The sequence below is a fragment of the Carassius auratus genome, chromosome 21 (assembly GCF_003368295.1).
Source record: "Carassius auratus strain Wakin chromosome 21, ASM336829v1, whole genome shotgun sequence".
Taxonomy (NCBI): Eukaryota; Metazoa; Chordata; class Actinopteri; order Cypriniformes; family Cyprinidae; genus Carassius; species Carassius auratus.
The window spans coordinates 18503303-18523347 of NC_039263.1; the positions used below are offsets into that span (position 1 = coordinate 18503303).

At 36.5% G+C, this 20045-nt stretch overlaps 1 protein-coding gene across 3 annotated transcripts in view; it reads left to right on the forward strand.

Moving 5' to 3' along the window:
- Positions 1-20045, forward strand: part of LOC113038792 (voltage-dependent N-type calcium channel subunit alpha-1B-like) — an 82355-nt gene that overhangs the window by 31248 nt on the left and 31062 nt on the right. For 2 of the 3 annotated variants that reach the window (XM_026196448.1, XM_026196449.1), the window contains exons 21-34: positions 529-588; positions 815-921; positions 2432-2443; positions 3278-3298; positions 5302-5398; positions 7786-7946; positions 8373-8513; positions 9731-9932; positions 12144-12308; positions 12588-12698; positions 16538-16621; positions 17337-17339; positions 18479-18595; positions 18697-18762. In XM_026196448.1, coding sequence (XP_026052233.1) covers positions 529-588; positions 815-921; positions 2432-2443; positions 3278-3298; positions 5302-5398; positions 7786-7946; positions 8373-8513; positions 9731-9932; positions 12144-12308; positions 12588-12698; positions 16538-16621; positions 17337-17339; positions 18479-18595; positions 18697-18762 — 1347 coding nt within the window. The remainder of the gene's footprint in view (positions 1-528; positions 589-814; positions 922-2431; positions 2444-3277; positions 3299-5301; positions 5399-7785; positions 7947-8372; positions 8514-9730; positions 9933-12143; positions 12309-12587; positions 12699-16537; positions 16622-17336; positions 17340-18478; positions 18596-18696; positions 18763-20045) is intronic. The other variant, XM_026196450.1, reaches the window with a different exon arrangement.

Here is a 20045-nt window from a genome sequence, read left to right on the forward strand (position 1 = left end):
CAGTCCTCACACTGAGGGTTGTCACTAGCCCCACTGACTAGCTTTTGCACCATATTTTTATTTTGGGACAGACTGTGAGCCTTTGCACAGTGCCACTGCATTAGCCCATAAGCGTAGCTTATTAAACATTGCTCTCTGAATTAGAGATTTATGTGTAAACATGTCTGCAAGAATCCCATAGCCCACTGTCTTTTCCTTCCAATTCATTCACTGCACCATATCAGCTTGTCCAGTGAATCACTGCTTACTCCCAATATTTCCCAGTTGCTCACGTGGGAGGAATGAAAGGGAGAATTTATTTGAAACATCCATTTTTGTCTCTCAAAAAATACAATGTACATCATGTCCATTTTGTTTTGGGGATTATTGAATTACTCACTGAATCATAGCTGCAGTTAGGCCAAAAACTATGGTTTATGCTGAGATATTTCTATTATTTATGGCATCATCTACTCTCATTTCCTCAGATGGTCTGTGGGACTGCAGAAATACAAAAGAATAACTGCTTTTTTCTTGTGGTTGGCTCAGGTGCTGAAATACCTAGATTACGTCTTCACTGGTGTGTTCACTTTTGAGATGGTAATAAAGGTAAATAAAATCACATTTCATCTGTTTTTAGAGCCGTGCAATATTAAATAATTTTTACATTTAAAAACCTGAACTTATTTTCCATATTTTTTTATTAATTAAAAAGTTCAAAAGAACACCATATTTTGAAATATACCCTTTTGTAACATGATGAACGTTACTTTTGATCAGTTTCATGCATCCTTGCTCAATAGAAATTGTACCACTTTTTCCATCTCCTTTCTAGATGATCGATCTTGGGCTGCTGTTGCATCCTGGGTCTTACTTCAGGGACCCATGGAACATACTGGACTTCATCGTAGTCACTGGTGCTCTGGTGGCCTTCGCCTGCTCGTGAGTGGCTTTTTTTTTGTAATTCTGTCAGAGTGGAACAGACAGAGTGGTCAGAAGAGCAGACTGTCAGTTCAAATCCAGCAAGAGAGCATTCAGTCGAAAGTGACGGAAACAGGATGTGACTGTCTGCTGTTTAGTGATGTGATGAGGGGAAGTGTGGCATCTGTGTGTAGTTTGGTCTTCGGAACTGAATGGTTTAACCTGCATCTGTTTTTTAAAGCTCATAATAGGATTGTGTATAGCGCACACACTTATGATAATGATTCGGGTTTAGTATTTCCCACAGGAGCTGAGCCAGACAGTTGCAGAGAACGAAGACACATTTCCCAGCAGTTTGCTTTTAATTCTTATTGTTCCTGATCCACCCACGATAATTAGTAATGATTTCCTAAATGTGCTGTTACTTTTCTAGTTGAATTAATTAATGGTTTCCAACTGATGGGTGATAAACCAACAATAAAATCCACTCACATATAAATAAAACAGGCTAGCATTCAATATTTTGTTTCATTTAAAAATTACAATTTGCTGGAACTTTACTCGCCCTCAAGATGTAGATAAGCTTGTTTCTTCATCATAACAGATTTGGAGAAATTTAAGATGACATCACTTGTTCACCGGTGGTACTCTGCAGTGAATGGGTGCCGTCAGAATGAGAGTCCAAACAGCTGATAAAAACATCACAATAATCCACAAGTAATCCACATGACATCAGTTAATGCCTCATGAAGTGAAAAATAAATCCATTATACATCATCTGTCAATGCATTCTTTTTCTCCAATGGAAAAAGTCATTTAGTCTGAACCAGCAGAGAAATATGCACAGACAAACCACTGTTTACAAATTCAAACAAATATAATCATGTATTATGATGTAAAAAGGGCAACAGGAGATGCAACTTTCCACTGAAGGAAGCATTACACTGTGGATGTAATGTCTTCTGCAAAGCAAGCATAAATGCATACGCTTGGTTTGACAGCGCGTGTTTGATTTGTGTAATAAATGCAAGCTCTAGTTTGAATGTGGCTGAATCCTCTTAGTTGTCATGTGCAGATGTTCAGCTGTCTTTCTCCACCTCGGGTTTTGAGACCAGCCGTTCTTGTGGGTTTGCAGCTGTATTATTCATTAGAGTAGAAATTGTCGATCGTCTCCGGTTGGCACCTGTGCTTCCGCTGGTGGCACTACAGGATATCTAGGCATTTGTTCAGCTTCACTTTTGTTTCAATGATATATATATATATATGCAGTGTGTAATATTGATTATAAATGTATCTCATACTGTGTTCTGCTCTTTCTGATTCACTTGTATTTGTGTCTCTTTAACTGTGCTGTATCTTCTCTCTCCTCTGATGTTCTTCAGTGGTTGATAGCAAGCTTGTGTCCTGTGGGCTTTAATGTTTCTCATTTCGTTTTTTCTTTCTCTATCCGTCTTTTTTCTTTCTTTCTTTCTTTCTCTCTCTCACTTTTTTTATCTGTCCTGTCCTTTCCTCTCGCTTGCGTTGCTTTCAGGAGCTTCATGGGGTATGCACTTGTTATTACCTGCTTCCTGTTTATCTGCCCGAGTATGATTGTGTTTGTGTGCAATAGGAATCACTCGACCAGTGCAACACATTTGCAAGATTTGTGCAACTGCCCTTCTGTAGACTACGATTGGGCATGAATTTTTAAACTCAGTAAACTTCAGCAAGTAAATAAGCTACTTGCCAATTGTTCATTATTTAATCTATATTCATAAAGAAGCCCAACATAATGCATATTTTAAATGTAATTATAAGAAAGATTGAATGACACTCACTGCTGTAAGATAAAAAACAATAAACTGTCTACTAAGAAAAATATAGTTATGACTTAAACACCTTTTTTATTTTTACATTTTTAAGAATGAAGTCTATTTTACTTGCTGTACACAATCAGCATCTATCACCAGGACTTGCATGAACCTTCATGCATGTTCTTTCTTATAGTGTGTTTGTGTGTGTGACATTTTTCCAGTCTGTAACCTTTTCACTTTTGTGATTATTATCACAGTTCCACATTACGATGTCTCTGTATTTACTGCTGAAAGTGATTTATCTTACAGAGGTGTTACAAACAAAGAATAACTAATAATTCTCACTGCATCATGTCTTTGATTATATTAATGGATTATTGTGCGCTGGATTTGCTTTGATGCTTTTTAATCTTTCTTTGCTGTTCATCCTTCAACAGTGTTTCCACTCAGTGACAGCTCTCTTCCGTTCTGATCTCATTTAATCTGCATTTACTGCTTATGCTTCGTCTGTGACGTGGCTTATTATGTGTGTGTTTCTATGTTTGTGTACGTGTGCATGGTTTTTCATCGGTTTCCTTCGTCAGATCACAGCAAAGCGTGACCAGGTGGGGACAGTCTATATATCTATAAAAACATACATTATACCCCCCACCCCTCCAACCTCCCCACGGACCACTCCAAACTCACAACCCTTCAACTCTTCCACTCATTCAGCCCTTGTAGAAGAGGATGGACCTACTTTTACCCAATGACTTGACCTTTGACCTTTGCAAAGGCTTATAGAAACTACTACTCCTACTGCTTCCAGAGGATAGCCACCCTTTATGCTAATAGTCAATTGATGAATTCCTATTATGTTCAATATAAAAAGCTAAATAAATTATGAAATATAAACTATATAATTCATTAAACATTTGTTGTTCCGAAAAGTATTTGTTTAACTGAATTTGATGATTTAAAAACGTTCATAATTTCCCCACAAAAAAAATCTATTAATTAATCAATCAAAAAAAAAAAATTACCACAAAACATTCCCGTTAATAATAAAATATGTGGTAAGAATTTGCTTGATTATCACAAATACAATGCCAATTATAATCTTAATTTTTATATAATTTATTTTTCAATTCAATTCATGTTTGGTTGAGAATGGCTTTTCCCAATGTGCATTGTTGCAAAGCAGCTTCACAGAACATGAAAGTTCTATTGTGAATCTTGTGCTTTCTTTTTATTTTGGGCTTACATTTGACCCCGATATGTGCTTGACCCTTGTATTAGGGTGCATCAGGTGGCTTTATCCTGTCACAAACTTTAGGCATGAACCACTTCTGCACTAGACCTGTGTGATGGGTGCCTGGAGACAGCTGGTCCTCTGAAATATATGGGAGTATAGTTGAGTGTCTCATTGGACAGAGATCCACATGCACCCCAGGGGTGTGTTGTGAGACTGACAGACATTGCATGGACATTGCATGCCAGTGTGATAGAGTCCCAACTCCTCATGGGATAGAAAAAGTAAGCAGACAAATCACAGAGCTAAGCTGTGACTCCGTAAACCTGGCTCACTCAGTATGCTTATTTGCCATGCCAAGCATTTGAAGTTTTATATTTTAAATAATTAATGTTTTAAGACGCACATAAAAAGCTTATTTTAGTTCATCTTGACAGCCTATTTCAACTGTCAAGTAAATATCTCACTGGTCAGAAACGAACATTTTATTGGACTAAACAAGGTTGAAATGGAGGTTGTTCTTGTTCATTGACATGTCTGCTAAAGTATAGAGAAAAAGAGCTTTATAATAGCCTTTTCTCATCTTTTCAGATGAATACCATTCTGTTGAACAATGTAATTTCAAATGCCATTCATCATGAACCTGCCTTACAGAAGCTGTAACATTCAGAAAACAAATCATTCAGTATGTCTTAGATTTTGACTTTTTTTAACTTCAAGTCAATCCTGAAAAAGTTCAACTGTATGGGACTCAAACAACAAAGCGACATTGACTATTCAAACTTTAATAGGATTTATTTTCTAAATAAATTAATTTTTCAACTACAAAAAAAGTGTTAAACTTCATTGTTGGTTATAAAATGTGAAAAATGGCTTAAACTTCTAGTAAACCAGATTATAACATCCTGGCAACCACCACCAACACCCTAGCAATATGGTGACAAGTTTTCCAAGAGCAATAATTGTAAAAAATTGCCTTTTTAAGCTTCCCAGAATCAGACTATTACTTGGCAAACTGTGGTTTTTACAAAGAGACCATCCTTGCTGAATGGATTGTTTCTTTGGATCTTTTTCTGGTGAATGATTGTTATTTTACAGAAATATTAATTTTAAATGAAATTTATCGTCAGTCTCAGAGGTAGGTTAGTTTCTGTAGAATAACCCCCCTTTTGAAGGCATGCTTTCTACTAACCAAATAACCTCTAGCTAATGTAATTCTGAATTACATGATGGGCTGGAGGAAGTGATTAACTCATTACAGTGGAATTGAATTGAATTCAGGCTTTTTGCATGTGCTGGCAGATGACATCAAAACGTATCAAGTTTCTGTTCAAATGTGTGATCGCAGGTCTCTAAGTCATTGCCTTTTTCTTACAGAGGAACTAAAGGCAAGGACATCAACACTATCAAGTCCCTAAGGGTCCTTCGAGTCCTGAGGCCCTTGAAGACCATTAAACGATTACCTAAACTCAAGGTAATTTCCTACTGCCTGGATCTTAGCCGGCTTAGTTCTTGTCTTACTCCTCTGAGAGCATTCGAGTGGAACTAGGTGGTTTAGGTTGTAAAGTTTTATGTTACCCATGTTGGCAAAATAAGTCGGAATGCACAAGATTTAACTATAAGCTACAGGCAAAATTTGTGAAAAATGTCAGTTTTGTTCAAATGTAAGGTTTTCACAAACAAATATTTCATCTTCTAGTGATCCCAATGTTTCAAATAGTAATTCAACATCTAAAATGATCTTTATTTGTATATTTTTTTTCTGAGAGGAGAACCTTTTTCTCTGCTCATTTCTGGATGACTCCTGCTGCTTCTCAACACAAGTTGAAGGTCTATCGTTGCAAGGCGCATCATTCCAGTTTTGTGAATATTCGTATCTAATTCTCAGTGACATAAGTCCAAACCAGTGAAATATGATTTTCAAACCCATGCTTATGAAAATGAAACAATATTGCTGAATAACATTTGCATAGCGTGTGCATAAGACGCGCCTCTCCAGGAGTTCTCAATCTCTCTATAAAACACATTATTGCAAAATATGTCTAGGCGAGATTTACTTAAACATAATCTGTTATGACATATATGAACGTTTAGTTAATGGTTGGGGGCAAATCTGATGTGTAACATTAAATTCCATCCATGCATTACAGTAGGTCTTAATCTGATCTGTCTCAATTTTAATCAAATATTAGAAGACAAAAATGCAAATCACTTGCTTCTCTTGATTTCACTACTACTTTTTATCTATGTGCATCTTTTTTCTTCTTATTATTTTTTAGTTATTTTAAGTATACTTAGTTATTTACCTTTAATAACAAAGATCAAATCAAAAATTGCTATATTGTGGTTAAATTTATGCATTTAGCAGATGCTTTTTATCCAAAGCGTCTTACAGTGCATTCAGGCTACTATTTTCTTTACCTAACATGTGTTCCCTGGGAATCGAACCCACGACACTTGAGCCACAGGAATTAATAATGATATAGTAATAATAACATAGTAATTAATATTAAGAAAAGAAATGGAGGAAAATATGCAATGTTGCTTGTTGATTTTGCTTTGGAATCTTGAAAACTTGAACTCTATTTTTCTTAAAATGTGCTGCCTTAGACAAAACAGCTTTAGTTTAGTCTAATTTCCAACAATTCATATATAATTTTGAAGGTATTTTAATGCATAATGTGAAAATAAAAATAACTAATTTTTGAAAATGTCCTAAATCAGACTAATTTTTTCCAGCATGGGTCACATATGATTGGATACACCACATTGAAAGATTATCATTCATTAGAACTCATTGCAAATCAGTTCTTCCTTCATTTAGTTGAAATCTTGGCAGTCTGCTCAAATAATTAGTAAGTAAGGAGAGTCATCACAAGGGAAATAGAAAGTCAGGTCAAAAAAAAATTGTGGGATGTGATATTCTCTGCATTTCGGCCTGGATGTGTATTGCTTTTTCTGGCAAATTTAGTCATCTAGGTAATCCATGAATAATGAAAATTATGCCTAGTATGCTATTCTAAATATAGCCTATGATAGACAGTTGCATAGATAGTGCTGTTTAATTCAAATATGTGCAAGATAAATTACATTTTAAATTGGTTAATCTAAGTCAGAGTAACAAGTGTTTTCTGTTTTTGTGTCAGCTTTTCACTAGGTACATTATGTGTGTTACTGTGCTTGTTTGTGTGGACGTTTCGCAGGCAGGGATGATGCCCCTTGTTTAGACCTTCACATTAACAGCCTTGCTGCATCTTTCTCTCTAATCAAATCACACACTTAGGCACACAAACACATCGTTTTAGAGACACACGCTGTTATCTCATTACATGTATAAATGATGCATTTAAACTTACATTTCACACCATCGTTTATTCATTTGGCTGAAGATTCGTCACCAGTGGCATTAAATTGCAGTTTAGTTTAGTTACAATGCTAATGCACAGATAAATCCTCACAGGGCCACTGAGACATTTATTCTGTCTACGGAGATCTTATTAGCAATAATGCCGAAAAAATATATACTACTCATTGCTAATAATGATACCCTAAGGACATTAAATGAGTAGAAATGACAGAAAAATGAGAAGATTTACACATTCCCCAACTCCCGTTTTATCTTCAGTGTAAGTGCAGTCATGTAGAGTGAGAGGAGCAGTAATCAATTAAGACTTTGGCACAGCCAACAATTAGTGAAGTTGTGTGCTTTCATGAGTGTCTTGAGACATTAACACACAATGACACATTCTTCACTGATGGATTTAACGAAGGTGTGCATTACTGTCTGCGTGTGGCAGCGAGGCTATCCCCTCCAGAAGATGTTTGCAGGATATCTGATTTGTGCTGTTTGTGTGTCCCCAGGCTGTGTTTGACTGCGTGGTGAACTCCCTGAAGAATGTGCTCAACATCCTCATCGTTTACATACTCTTCATGTTCATCTTCGCGGTTATTGCTGTGCAGCTTTTCAAGGGGAAGTTTTTTCACTGCACGGATGAATCCAAAGCCCTGGAGAAGGACTGCAGGTACAGCTGTGCTCTGGCTGGACTGTCGGGATATATTCTGCATGATGGATGGATGGATAGATGGATAGATGGATAGATGGAGGGAGAGATGGAAGGAGGGAGGGAGAGATGGAGGGAGGGAGGGAGGGAGGGAAGAAAAAACTAATGGATAGAAAAGGAAAGGGAATGGCAAGCGAATGAATGGAAGTGTGGTAGGAAGGCGGAGAGAACAAAAAGACTGAAGAAAAAAAGGGAAGGGAGAGTGAAGGAATGAATGGAAGGAGAGCAAAGAAAGAAGGAAAAGGAGGAGAAAAGGGACAGAGGGAAGTATAGAGACAGTAAGGTAAAAAAAAAAGTAAAGGAGAGGAAGTGGGAAGGAAGAATGAAGGGATCCAAGCAGTAATAGTAAATAAAGACAAAGTTAGATTTTGATTTGTCTGTACTCAGGGGGCAGTTCCTGGAGTATGGCAGTGATGGACTGGCCATGACACTGCCGCGCGAGTGGAAGAAGTATGATTTCCATTATGACAACGTCCTGTGGGCCTTTTTGACCCTGTTCACTGTCTCTACAGGAGAAGGCTGGCCAACGTGAGTCCTCACACACACACACACACACACACACACACACACACAGTGATCTTACAGGGACACTCAATGTTGGATTTCTTAAAGCTTTCTCTATTTCTGATTAGGTTTCTCTTCTCGATCAACTCTCTCTTGTTTAATCTGTGTTCCTTCCTCTCTACTCTCCGCTTTCTTAATTTTAACTCCATGTTTTCATAGAAAAACACATACGTGGTTAAAGGGTTGGTTCAACGAAAAATGAAAATTATGTCATGAATAACTCACCCTCATGTCGTTCCAAACCCTTAAGACATCCGTTCATCTTCGGGACACAGTTTAAGATATTTTAGATTTAGTCCGAGAGCTCATTCACGCAGCTTCAATGGAGGAACTGAGAGCTGAGTTATTAATGACATAATTTTCATTTTTCAGTGAACTAACCCTTTAAGAGAGACTTTGCAGTGTAATACAGAAAATCCAGAAAGTTTTTTGCATTGAACTTAAATCCCTCTTTAACATTCAAGAGCTGCCCTGGTACTCTGTGATATCTACACATTTCTCTTGAGTTTTTCGTGGACAAGGACGTAATCTTAACATTTGCATATATTGCATATAAACACTTTTCCTCTCTGTGGAAAGATGATGCTCTGTTCTGCTTTGTGAAAAAGTTTTAAATTTATATTTAAAAGTTTTTAAATAGTTCACAGCTTCTGCCTTTTTATACACATACGAGCTTCATCACTGTGTCTGTAGCACCCACTCTGCTCCACCAGGCTTGAACTGATGGTAAAACTAAGGACATTAGTAACTGTCTTTACATCTATTTTGAAAGATTATGGAAAGAGGCGTTACATTTTCAGATGAGTGCTTGCAGTGTTCGGCCAATCACATTGCACTGAGTCAGCTGGCCAATCAATAATGTACAGTATATGTAAAGAAAAATGTCTTTTTTGAACATTAAAGCATGTCAGCATATTCTGTTTCACCAAATACACAAAATAATGATCTTTAAAAAAGCATAATATGACCCATTTAAAATAAAATGTCATTAACCATTTTTAGTTTATGTTTCCGAGGAATCTCTTAGTAGTTTTGGAAGTAACATTATACCTTATATGCTTTTAAAGATCTGTTCACTGTGGTGGACACAATGAATCAAAGGGTTAAAATGAGAAAAACATATCATGATCATCTTGACAATGTTTGATGATCTTACTGACGATCTCTTGTTGGTCCTCTAGAGTGCTGAAACACTCTGTTGATGCCACGTATGAAGACCAGGGTCCCAGTCCAGGTTACCGCATGGAAACCTCCATCTTTTATGTAGTCTACTTCATCGTCTTCCCCTTCTTCTTTGTCAACATCTTTGTGGCTTTGATCATCATCACGTTCCAGGAGCAGGGAGATAAAGCCATGGCAGAGTGCAGCTTGGAAAAGAATGAGGTAGGATGGGACAGTTGAAGTCTTGCATAGTAGGTTAAAATCAGCCATGAGCAGACGAGTAAACGGGGTGACGGCAAACTGTAGGCACCATTCACTGTTGCTTTAACTGGAGTTTCAGTGTGTGCAAATTCAAGGTCAGAGTCTAGTTTCATACATGCACGGACAGTTGTGAGATGCCTGGAAGAGAAGCACTCTTAAGAGAATTCCTTTCACCTGTGTGCGGCCAGCGCACCTGTCCGTCTGCATCTCCACTACCTTGACTCTAATCTCCTTTGACAAAACAGACACACACACACAAAGCACAAACTTAAACCCCAGGAGGAACTACCATACCAGTCAGTCAGAACTCTTTGTTCTAAAACCTATTAAGCTGTATTGTTGTCCAAAACGTTGTTGTCCAAAACATCATAAATATTAGATTTACATGGGCATAGAAACTAGAGGGTGATTAGTTGGGTGGCCAGCTGGTCTCCTTGCCTGATGAACTGAAAAGTGTTCAAAACCTCTCTAAAACCAGCCAACAGACCAGTCTCTCAACCATCTTAAACCCCCTTATGCTGGTTTAAGATGCAGTTTTTTTAGCAGATAATGCTAGTTGTTAAATTTACTGTATGCATTTGTAAAAAAAAATGAGAACATTAATATAGAAAAAGTTTAACTGCCAGACATCATAATGCAGCTCTTGGTTTTTGAACAGCACAATACTCTATTTTTTCTGATGTCTCTATATTTGTCTCTGTTCTTTATCTATCTATCTATCTGTATCTTCTCTAAGAGGAGAAATTAGCCTGTGTTTAGTTATTAAACTGCTGTAACTAGGGCTGCAACAAACAATTATTTTGATAATCGATTAATCTAGCGGTTATTAAAATGATTAATCGACTAATCATCAATTATTTTGCTGATTAATCCGTAGATTATTCAGCTTTTGCAATTAGTTAAAATAGTGAGTTATACATATTCTAACAAATAAATTAATCACATCAGTTTATTTTGTAATTACAGTTATACAATTAATTTATACAAATAAATATATTTGGCACACAAAATGAGATGGCAGAGAACATCTCTTATTCACCCTTTAATTAGCTATATGAAAAAGTAGCTGAATGACATTTCTGCCTAAAATCTCTTTTTGTAATTCATATGGATAAGTGCAATACTTAAACAAAATAAAGGTAAGTGATGAGACATGTTAACTTTGGATAAACTATTTTATTCACAACATAATCTCTCTTAAAATACCTTATAGGGTTATGATGATCAAAACAGTCATGAGCTAGATCAAGCTTTGATCTCTGCAAACCAAACTAACTTATAGCTTTAATTAAATGTTTTTCCCTCTACTAATAAAAATATTTTTTCATTAGCTAGCTCCACACGAGAGCTGCTTTATAACAGAATATTCAGTTGTAATTCTAACTAAAACATCCGAACATCCGAACAGCGAACATCCACATTGCTGTAATCTGATGCATTTTAAACTTCTGCTTTCTCACCGCTGTCAGGATTTGATGTGCTTATTTTGTTATTGAGAGGAAAGCGTGCAGTATATATTTACATATTCATCCAAACTCTGCTCAGCAGCCTCAGGTTCAGCTGCGTTTGCTCTGAACTGAGGCTATGTTTACACAACAATGATGTAGTCCCTTGCGTTTTTAAAAAGTTTCACTTATACATGACAATGTTTTCAATAGGCCAAATACGCTGTATTACATATGCCAGGCCAGTAGATTGCACTGTCATCTTGTTAGTAAACAGCACCTGAAGTGACGATAATATGTTGTATATGATGCTTCTCAGCTGTTGGTTGTGATATTGGTGAAGTAAATCGACTCTTTGCTGAAGAAGCGTTAGCAAACTCTTGAGCTGCAATATTGCAGGCTCTTACATCAGGCCATATGAGATCAAACAACTACTCAACAACAAACATATTTGGCGACAATTTTTTATTGTCGACATTGTTGAATAATCGTGTCAGCCCTAGCTGTATTGATTTGTGCAGCTGGTTTGATGTTTGTCTTCTAGCACTCATCCGTTTACATCCTTTCATTCGTTTGATTTAGAGAGCTCTGGGAATACCAATGCCATTCTGGTAATCTAACATGTAAAGATCAGGGCGATGAGTAGTTGGTGTGCTTGAAGACATTCACTTCAACACTTTGTTGTGGAGTTCATGTTGAGATAATTGTGCTATGATTTAATCTACAGCGAGCTTGTATCGACTTTGCCATCAACGCCAAACCTCTGACACGCTACATGCCGCAGGACAAGCAGTCTTACCAGTACAAGATATGGAAGTTTGTGGTGTCCACTCCGTTTGAGTACTCCATCCTGACCATGATTGCCATCAACACAGTGGTCCTCATGATGAAGGTAAAAAATGTATCTTCTGTGTCACTGCTGTGAACCACCTTTTGGAATCTTTATTTTTTAAAGTCTACCAAAGTTGTAGACAAACATTGAGTTGTTCCATCACACAGACAAAGGTTCAAGAATGCTGATTATTGCCTATGAAATGATGTGCGTAAATATTCATTTATAAATACGTCATTTCTAATTTTGGACTCCTGAAAGCCTGTTTTCCAGATCTTTTGAATATTTGAGTGAGTGCAGAGTGAGTCACTATCTCTCTGTGTTTTTCTGCTTCTGTAGTTCCATGATGCTCCTAATCCGTATGAGGACATGTTGAAGTGGCTGAACATCATCTTCACGGCTCTCTTCACTCTGGAGTGCATTCTCAAGGTTATTGCCTTCGGCCCTCTGGTGAGAATGGAGAGACTCTGATATTACGTATATTTTATCATTATAATCAGTGTTTCATACTAAACTACATTTACATTTATGCATTTAGCAGATGCTTTTATCCAAAGTGACTTACAGTGCATTCAGGCTACACTTTTTTTTTTATCAGTACGTGTATTCCCTGGGAATTGAACCCACGACCTTTTGCACTGCTAAAATAGTGCTCTACCACTGAGCCACAGGAACTGTAAACTAGTCATTCGGCACAAATACATACAGCAAGACTGAAAGTTCAATTGCACTTTAGTCTTTTCAAGCTTTACAAAGTAAAAATTTTTTGTCTTCCAGTATTCTGTTATCAACACAATTCATATTTAAACTGGTAGAAAGTTTTTGCTGAAATTTATTTACTCACAGTTACAGTCAACAAAACACAGTGCATTGGGCTTTGGTTTATTATAATGCAAAACATCTGCCATGCAAAAACATGCAATATCTGAAAACAAAACAAAAAACAACCTAAATAAAAATATGTATCTGCAATGCATACAGCACATACATTTTTTTTTAAATAAAGCCAGGGTAACCCTGATTTTACTTACAGCACACAGAGAAAATGACATGAATATGACAGTGGGCAAATGCATAAAAACCAGCATAATTTGAAATCGCAAGTTTAAAATTTAAAGCATTCAATTCACACGAACTGACCGTCACACAGAAAATACGTGATCATGCAGGATACACATGCAAACTTCACAAGATCTCACAGCTGGATTTGACTAAGTTTACAAGGTTTTGAAATTAAATGTTCATTAGTAATTAAAAGATTTGTTTAAATTATATAAATGCGTATTTGCTTAATCCTGACGGCAAACGAGAAAGTATTATAATGTTTGCCTTTCTATTACTAATAGGCCTAATATAAAAGCAGTCGTTAAAATACTTTCTGTATACATTAATTCCTTTGTTTAATTCTTTTGTGTAACTGATTTGATTATTATACAGACTTCTAAATGTATTAGAAAGAACTGTTGATGACGACGACGAACAAGAGGGAGAGTGTGAGCACTGTGTTTGCTCAGGCACTGCCGCTCTCAGTGCCGTCAAAATAAAAGTCCCACCTCAAACACATCGGCCAAGCAGAAAAACTTATCAGCTGGTGCTGATATTTGAAAAAATGGCAAATATCGGCTTTGGCAATATATTGGTCTACCACTAGTCAAAACTAAAAACTAGTTTGATTCAAATTTGAGAGGAGCTGAATAAAGTAAGAGTATGAATGACTCATTTGAGTGAAATGTGGAGCCCTGTTGGTTGATTGACCAGCCATCAAGGCTGTCTGCAGTGCAAGAACTGTGAAATCAGCAAAAGGCTAATGACGGCCCGGTGGGTGAGAAAAGTGTGTACAATATGAGCAGGGGTGCGTGTATTGTATCATAAATCTCTCTTTAGTGCCGCGTGGTCTGACCTGCAGCAGAAGGTCTCATCTCAAGCTTCATTTCCATTTATGAGGCTCATTTCTTAAGAGCTTTTCTGGTGCGTGATGCTTGCGTTTACCTCCACCTGTTTGGAGCTCAGGGTTGATGAATGGGTCTCGCTCATGTTGTTCTGTCCAGGATCCATGCCTAGCAGCAGTCAACTTATCTTTGCTCCATTCAGGAGAGACATGAAACCAAGACACTTGACAGACTGTCCTCCCATGAAAGATCTATTACACGACTCACCAATGTCTGCATTTCAGTCTGCCTGAGTTTGTGTCTGAATGATTCTCTATATTTGTAAGAGCCAAATTGTCCTCTCTAGAATTGTAAAAGATTTTAAAAAGGACTTGTGTTTTCACAAGGAAAAGTGGTCCATACTTTAACTAAATAAAAATCTAATTGGCAAAAGAGCTCTCTAAGGAATAAGTGCGGAGTTAAAGTGGAGTAATTATAATTCATTCATTCAAAAACAATTCGGCTCTGCTGAAAAGCTCTGGATTACAATCTACAGCACCTGCCTTTTAATGCTACTAATGCTAATCATAACTGAAATTAAAGGGATAGTTCACCAAAAAATTTACATTTTGTCATTATTTACTAGTTGTAAAAACCTGTATGAGTTTCTTGTGTGAGTGTGTGTGTGTATAAATATATAAATATTAGTGCTGTCAAAATTAGCGCGTTAACGCATTCGATTAATTTGAAATATTTAACGCGTTAAAAAAAAATTACGCAATTAACGCGGTTGCAGTTTTTTTTATTTCCAGTTGTGGCCTATGTGTGTTCAACGTGCAAAGAAATATGGTTAAGACCAAGGAAGGACTTTTAGACGGAAAGTTTCAGTATAAAACTCTGCCGGATTACTCTTCAGTCTGCCACAAGAAACATTACTCTTCATTCAGTCTACCACAAGAAACAGCAACATTAAAATCATGAACTCAAATGTCATTGTTTAAAAAAAAAAAAAAACAATGACTGTAACAGTGCGTAAATCAGACCTTTCTGTAACGCTAACGTTAATAAGCTTAAACCAAAATAACGAAATAATTGTGTAGCGGAGTATTTTTTGTACACAGTGCCGCGAACTGTCAATCACTCCTGTACGCGTGCATCACTGTCCTCCTCGCAGCTGCAGCAACTTGCGCTCTCTCTCTCTTCATCAAGCTTTAAAACAAAAAGGGGACAAAAATATCATATTGTCTTTGTGCATAGGCTATAGATTAATTAGATAAATGAATATCTAAATTTGTGCCTTGCCGTCTACGGTATTTTTTTAGAACTTAGAAAAAAGATGCTGCAGCCAATGAACAGCCAGCGGGGGCTGCAGGACGACTCAACCTCCGCAGACAGTTTTTAATGTTTATCAGACAATAAATACTCAAGATTTTGCTTTAGTATAACTCACAACGAGTTTCACACACCTTCTCCGGCCACGTTGAGTTGTTGACACTTACAGTGGGAAAAGCGACACATGCGCTATTCACTTGTATTATTTAAGGGTGAATGGGTAATGTAGTTTCTGCTCTGGGTGGGATGAATTAGGAAGCTTGCATTGTGAAGGGCGCTCTGAAAATCGGCAGTGCAGGTAAAAGATTAAAACCTCTATTAAAACAGATGTCCAAATGAGCGTACCGGTACGCTACAAGCACGTTCTGGGCGCACGGAGAGGTGGCGGTACGCTCAAGAGCTATATTTGGAAGTGGCGGTACTGAGTACCGGTGCATACTGGCCACTTAAAGCACTGGCAATGACTATACTTTGGAATTTTTTTGCAGTCCACTTAGAATTCAACATGGAAATCATTTTTGTTTTTTATTGGCATTGATTGTTTTGAAATTCAGATGGTACTTACATGCCTGTGTTTTTATTTCTGTAATAAATATGGCTTTCAAGCCAACAGTTAATTTGGAGGATATTGATGGTTTATTGCAGGTATGTTGTTTACATGAGAAAATCTGTGTTACAAGTTAAACAAAAATGCCAATAAACAATCATATTTTGAATTTAAATAGTTTCTTAGTCTTGAGTTTACATTAATTATTTACATTTTACATTTACATATCCAAAAAGTTTCAGTCTTTTAATTGCGATTAATCGCGATTAATTTTAAAAAACTGTGCGATTAATTAGTTAATTTTTTTTAATCGATTGACAGCACTAATAAATATACATTTATATATACACACACACATACAATCATTATGATTGATTGATAGATAGATAGATAGATAGATAGATAGATAGATAGATAGATTGATAGATAGATAGATAGATAGATTGAACCTAGGTTTTTTAAATGTTAATGATTTGATATTATGCTTTTGATACTGTTTTAAGATGTTTGTGGTGTAATTTGATTTTAATTCATGTCTGCAGAACTACCTGAAGGAGGCATGGAATATTTTTGACTTTGTTACTGTGCTGGGGAGCATCACTGACATCCTGGTTACTGAGATCGAGGTGAGTCATCAAAGAGAAACATCAAAGCGTTTGAGAACCAAAATTCAAAGGTATTTAAATAAACTCTTTTTAAATCTCAGCACATATATGATAAATGTTATGAATAATATAACTTACTGCAGTGGATGCTTCAGATGACAACCCCTTAAAGTTTAACTTTGTCTCTTTGTGAGCTTTCAACATTTTATTTATTTATATGTTGTCGCATGTGTGTTGCAGTTGTAGTCTGCTTTCAGTTTGTCTGTGGTTAAAATCATGGGGACAGTTTGACAGGGTTCCATGGAAAACCTAAAAAAAAAAAAAAAAAAAATCAAAACTCATGGATTAAAAAAAAAAAAAAATCTATGAACTTTTGCTATGAACTTTTTCTATACATATAATACTCTACAATAGCACTGCATTACAGTATTAGGGTAAATATAATACATCTTGATTAAAATATGGGCACTTTTAAACCACATTTAGCTCAATGCAACCTTTGCACTAGATGATTTCAGATGAATTTGGTTCAGCCCTAATCATTCAACATGTTGTAAGAGCAAATCATCTGCTGAAGATGACAATCTGGGGATCTCTACCAACGAGTTTTGAGAGCTGCGTCTCTGCACATCAGAGACGGACTCCGGCCTCTCCTAACGATTTCACTGTGACTCTTATTTCCATGCTAAATCTCTGTTGGCACCTGTCCCCTTCCTTTTCCCAATGGACTGCGCAGACGGTAAGTGGCTTCATCGCTCCTGCACTGCCTGTCTCTGTCCAGACCTCTCCTCCTGTCAAACCTCTTTATTCTAATCTTGAATGCTCGTCTTTATAGCTGCTGGGATCAGACTCAGTTCAATCTAGCACCATGCTGAGATGCAAAGTGTTTTTTTTTTTTTTTCGTTGTTATTGTTGTTTTTGGTATGAAAGATCTATTCACAGTGATGAACATATTTTTATATATATATATAAAGTATCTTTCATTTGTGAACTATGTAGAATGATACTGTTACTTTGATAGCAATATTTAATCGTTGATCAACTATTACATGTTGTTAATGTTTGTATGTTAATATTTTAAACTATTTTGGATTTTCTATTTTAATTTTAGTTCATTCAAGTTGTTTTATTAATTATGTCTATATAGTTTTATTTTATTAAGCCTTATTTAAGTTATTTTAGTTCTTCAGCTTGAAAGAAAATTTTAAATGTTAAAATTTAAATAAAAAATAGGGACCAGATTTACTAAACAGGGCAATTTCAAAACAGCGCTGATGGGCGTGGAAATTTCTGTGGATGATTTGCTGGCAACACGCAAATGAAAGAACACAGACGCAACATCTCATTTCATATCGACTAATGCAAAATACCAAGTGTAGTGCAAAATCAGGTGCAAAAATAACTTTCCATGCCTTTTCAGCACTAATTCTTCTCTGCACGTTTTTAGTAAATCCTGACAAGTAATGTTTTAACGCCAAAAGATGGTTTGCGCTGGTGCAAGTTATTAGTAAACCTGGCCCTAGGTTTTTTAACATGTTAATGTTAAAATGTGTTTTATTTCAATTTATTATTACTATTTTTTCGTTACCAATAATAACCCTGCGGTGATATAATATCTTACTGTGGTCATACTGCCCATCCCTAACGAATTTGTTTATTTCTATTTAAAAGCATGTTCATGCAAGAATATCCATGCATCATTACCTGACTATGAACAACATTGTCCTGCATGTTACTAACTAGTTTTAATACCTTATCAATAAACTTAACAAATTCAACAGAGGCCTTGATGGCTTAAGGATGTGTCCTTGTCTCGGGTTTAAATACAGTTCCAGCGATCCGTCTCTGATCTCTATTTTTGCTTCTCTTTGTATCCAGGATAAGAGGATTAATCTGAGTTTCCTGAGACTCTTCCGGGCCGCCCGTCTCATTAAACTACTACGACAGGGCTACACCATTCGCATCCTGCTCTGGACCTTTGTTCAGTCCTTTAAGGTCAGAAATTGACCTTTGACTTTACTTGGACAGCTTAGACAACATTCTCAGCAATTCAAGACAATTGTTTGTTCTGTAAAATAACTGTATTTTGTCCTCAGGCCCTGCCGTATGTGTGTCTCCTCATTGCAATGCTCTTCTTCATATACGCCATCATTGGGATGCAGGTGAGATCCAGCAAAAAAAACTCTCATAAATGTTACCCTTCATGCAACCTTTCCATCTGAGATCTCATCACCACAGATGCTACAATCATCTCCCTTAACGTTTACAGCTTAAACGTGATAGATTATTGATCTTGGGCTTATTGAATGACCACAGTCATCTGTAAAAAGCACAGGCTGTTTTGCATGGGCAGATGGTGTTTTTCATTGGAAAGCTTTATAGGCTTTATGAAAAAGGAGCCATTGTTCCAGTCTTTCGGTTGGATCTCATCTATAAGTTTGATTGCACGTTTAAGGACGCACAGGCAATCTCCTAGATTGTGTTGGAAATGATGGCGTCTGCCATCTAGTAGATTAGGACTGCATTGTAAATCAAGGCTAATTGTATCCTGTAAGACTGGTGAAGCAACATCATCAGTAAGCCATGTAATCAACTGTTTGCTTGGAACTCTTACTGCCAACTCAATGTTTGCTTCATCATTCAGCATAAAACATGCTTTTGAAACAGTTTTTGCAATCTTTCTAGTACTTTTTTAGTATGATTTGAACTTTAAGCATATTAAAGCCATGATATGGCTTTATATATATTATGTGATATGCTGTTTTAATAGTTTGGGGTCAATAAAACCATTCATTCAATAAAATCAATCAATCAATCATGTATTTATTTAAGATTATTTTTGGTGTAAATGCTCCCTCTCTGGTATTCCTTGCATATATTGTGCAAAAGTTACAAAGTGTACTCACCTTTAGAAGATTATGACAAGATAATTGAACATAAGACAGAACGTTTTTACGAAATGGCAGACAAGTCAGTTATTTCCAGAATAAAAAAGTGCACTCTCAGCACTGGGTTTAATATGCATCATTTGTGGCAGAAAAGTGTATAAATTTATTATTTTTATTACTATATTGATGCTACTTAATAAGACTGTCCATCCATGGATGTGCTTTTGTAATGTATGTGGCTGACAGATTATTGTGATTTGTTTTACTGTCTGTCAGTGCATTGCAGCTCTGTAGATTTGAGTGAGTCGGTGTGTTTGTGTGCATGTCTGCTGTCTGACATAAAGCTAAAAAATTCATAAGCAAGTCACACTTTATGGAAAATGTGTATGTGGCCTTGTTAATACTGCAGATGCTTACTGTCACATACCCTCCAGGCAGTCTGTATTATTGACACAGTCCCTGCAGGTATTTTCAAGCAGCCTCAATAGGAAAATGCACACACTGCACTATGTAATTCTCAGCCCATCTTCACCAAAAATACTTGCATTTTTTGTAAT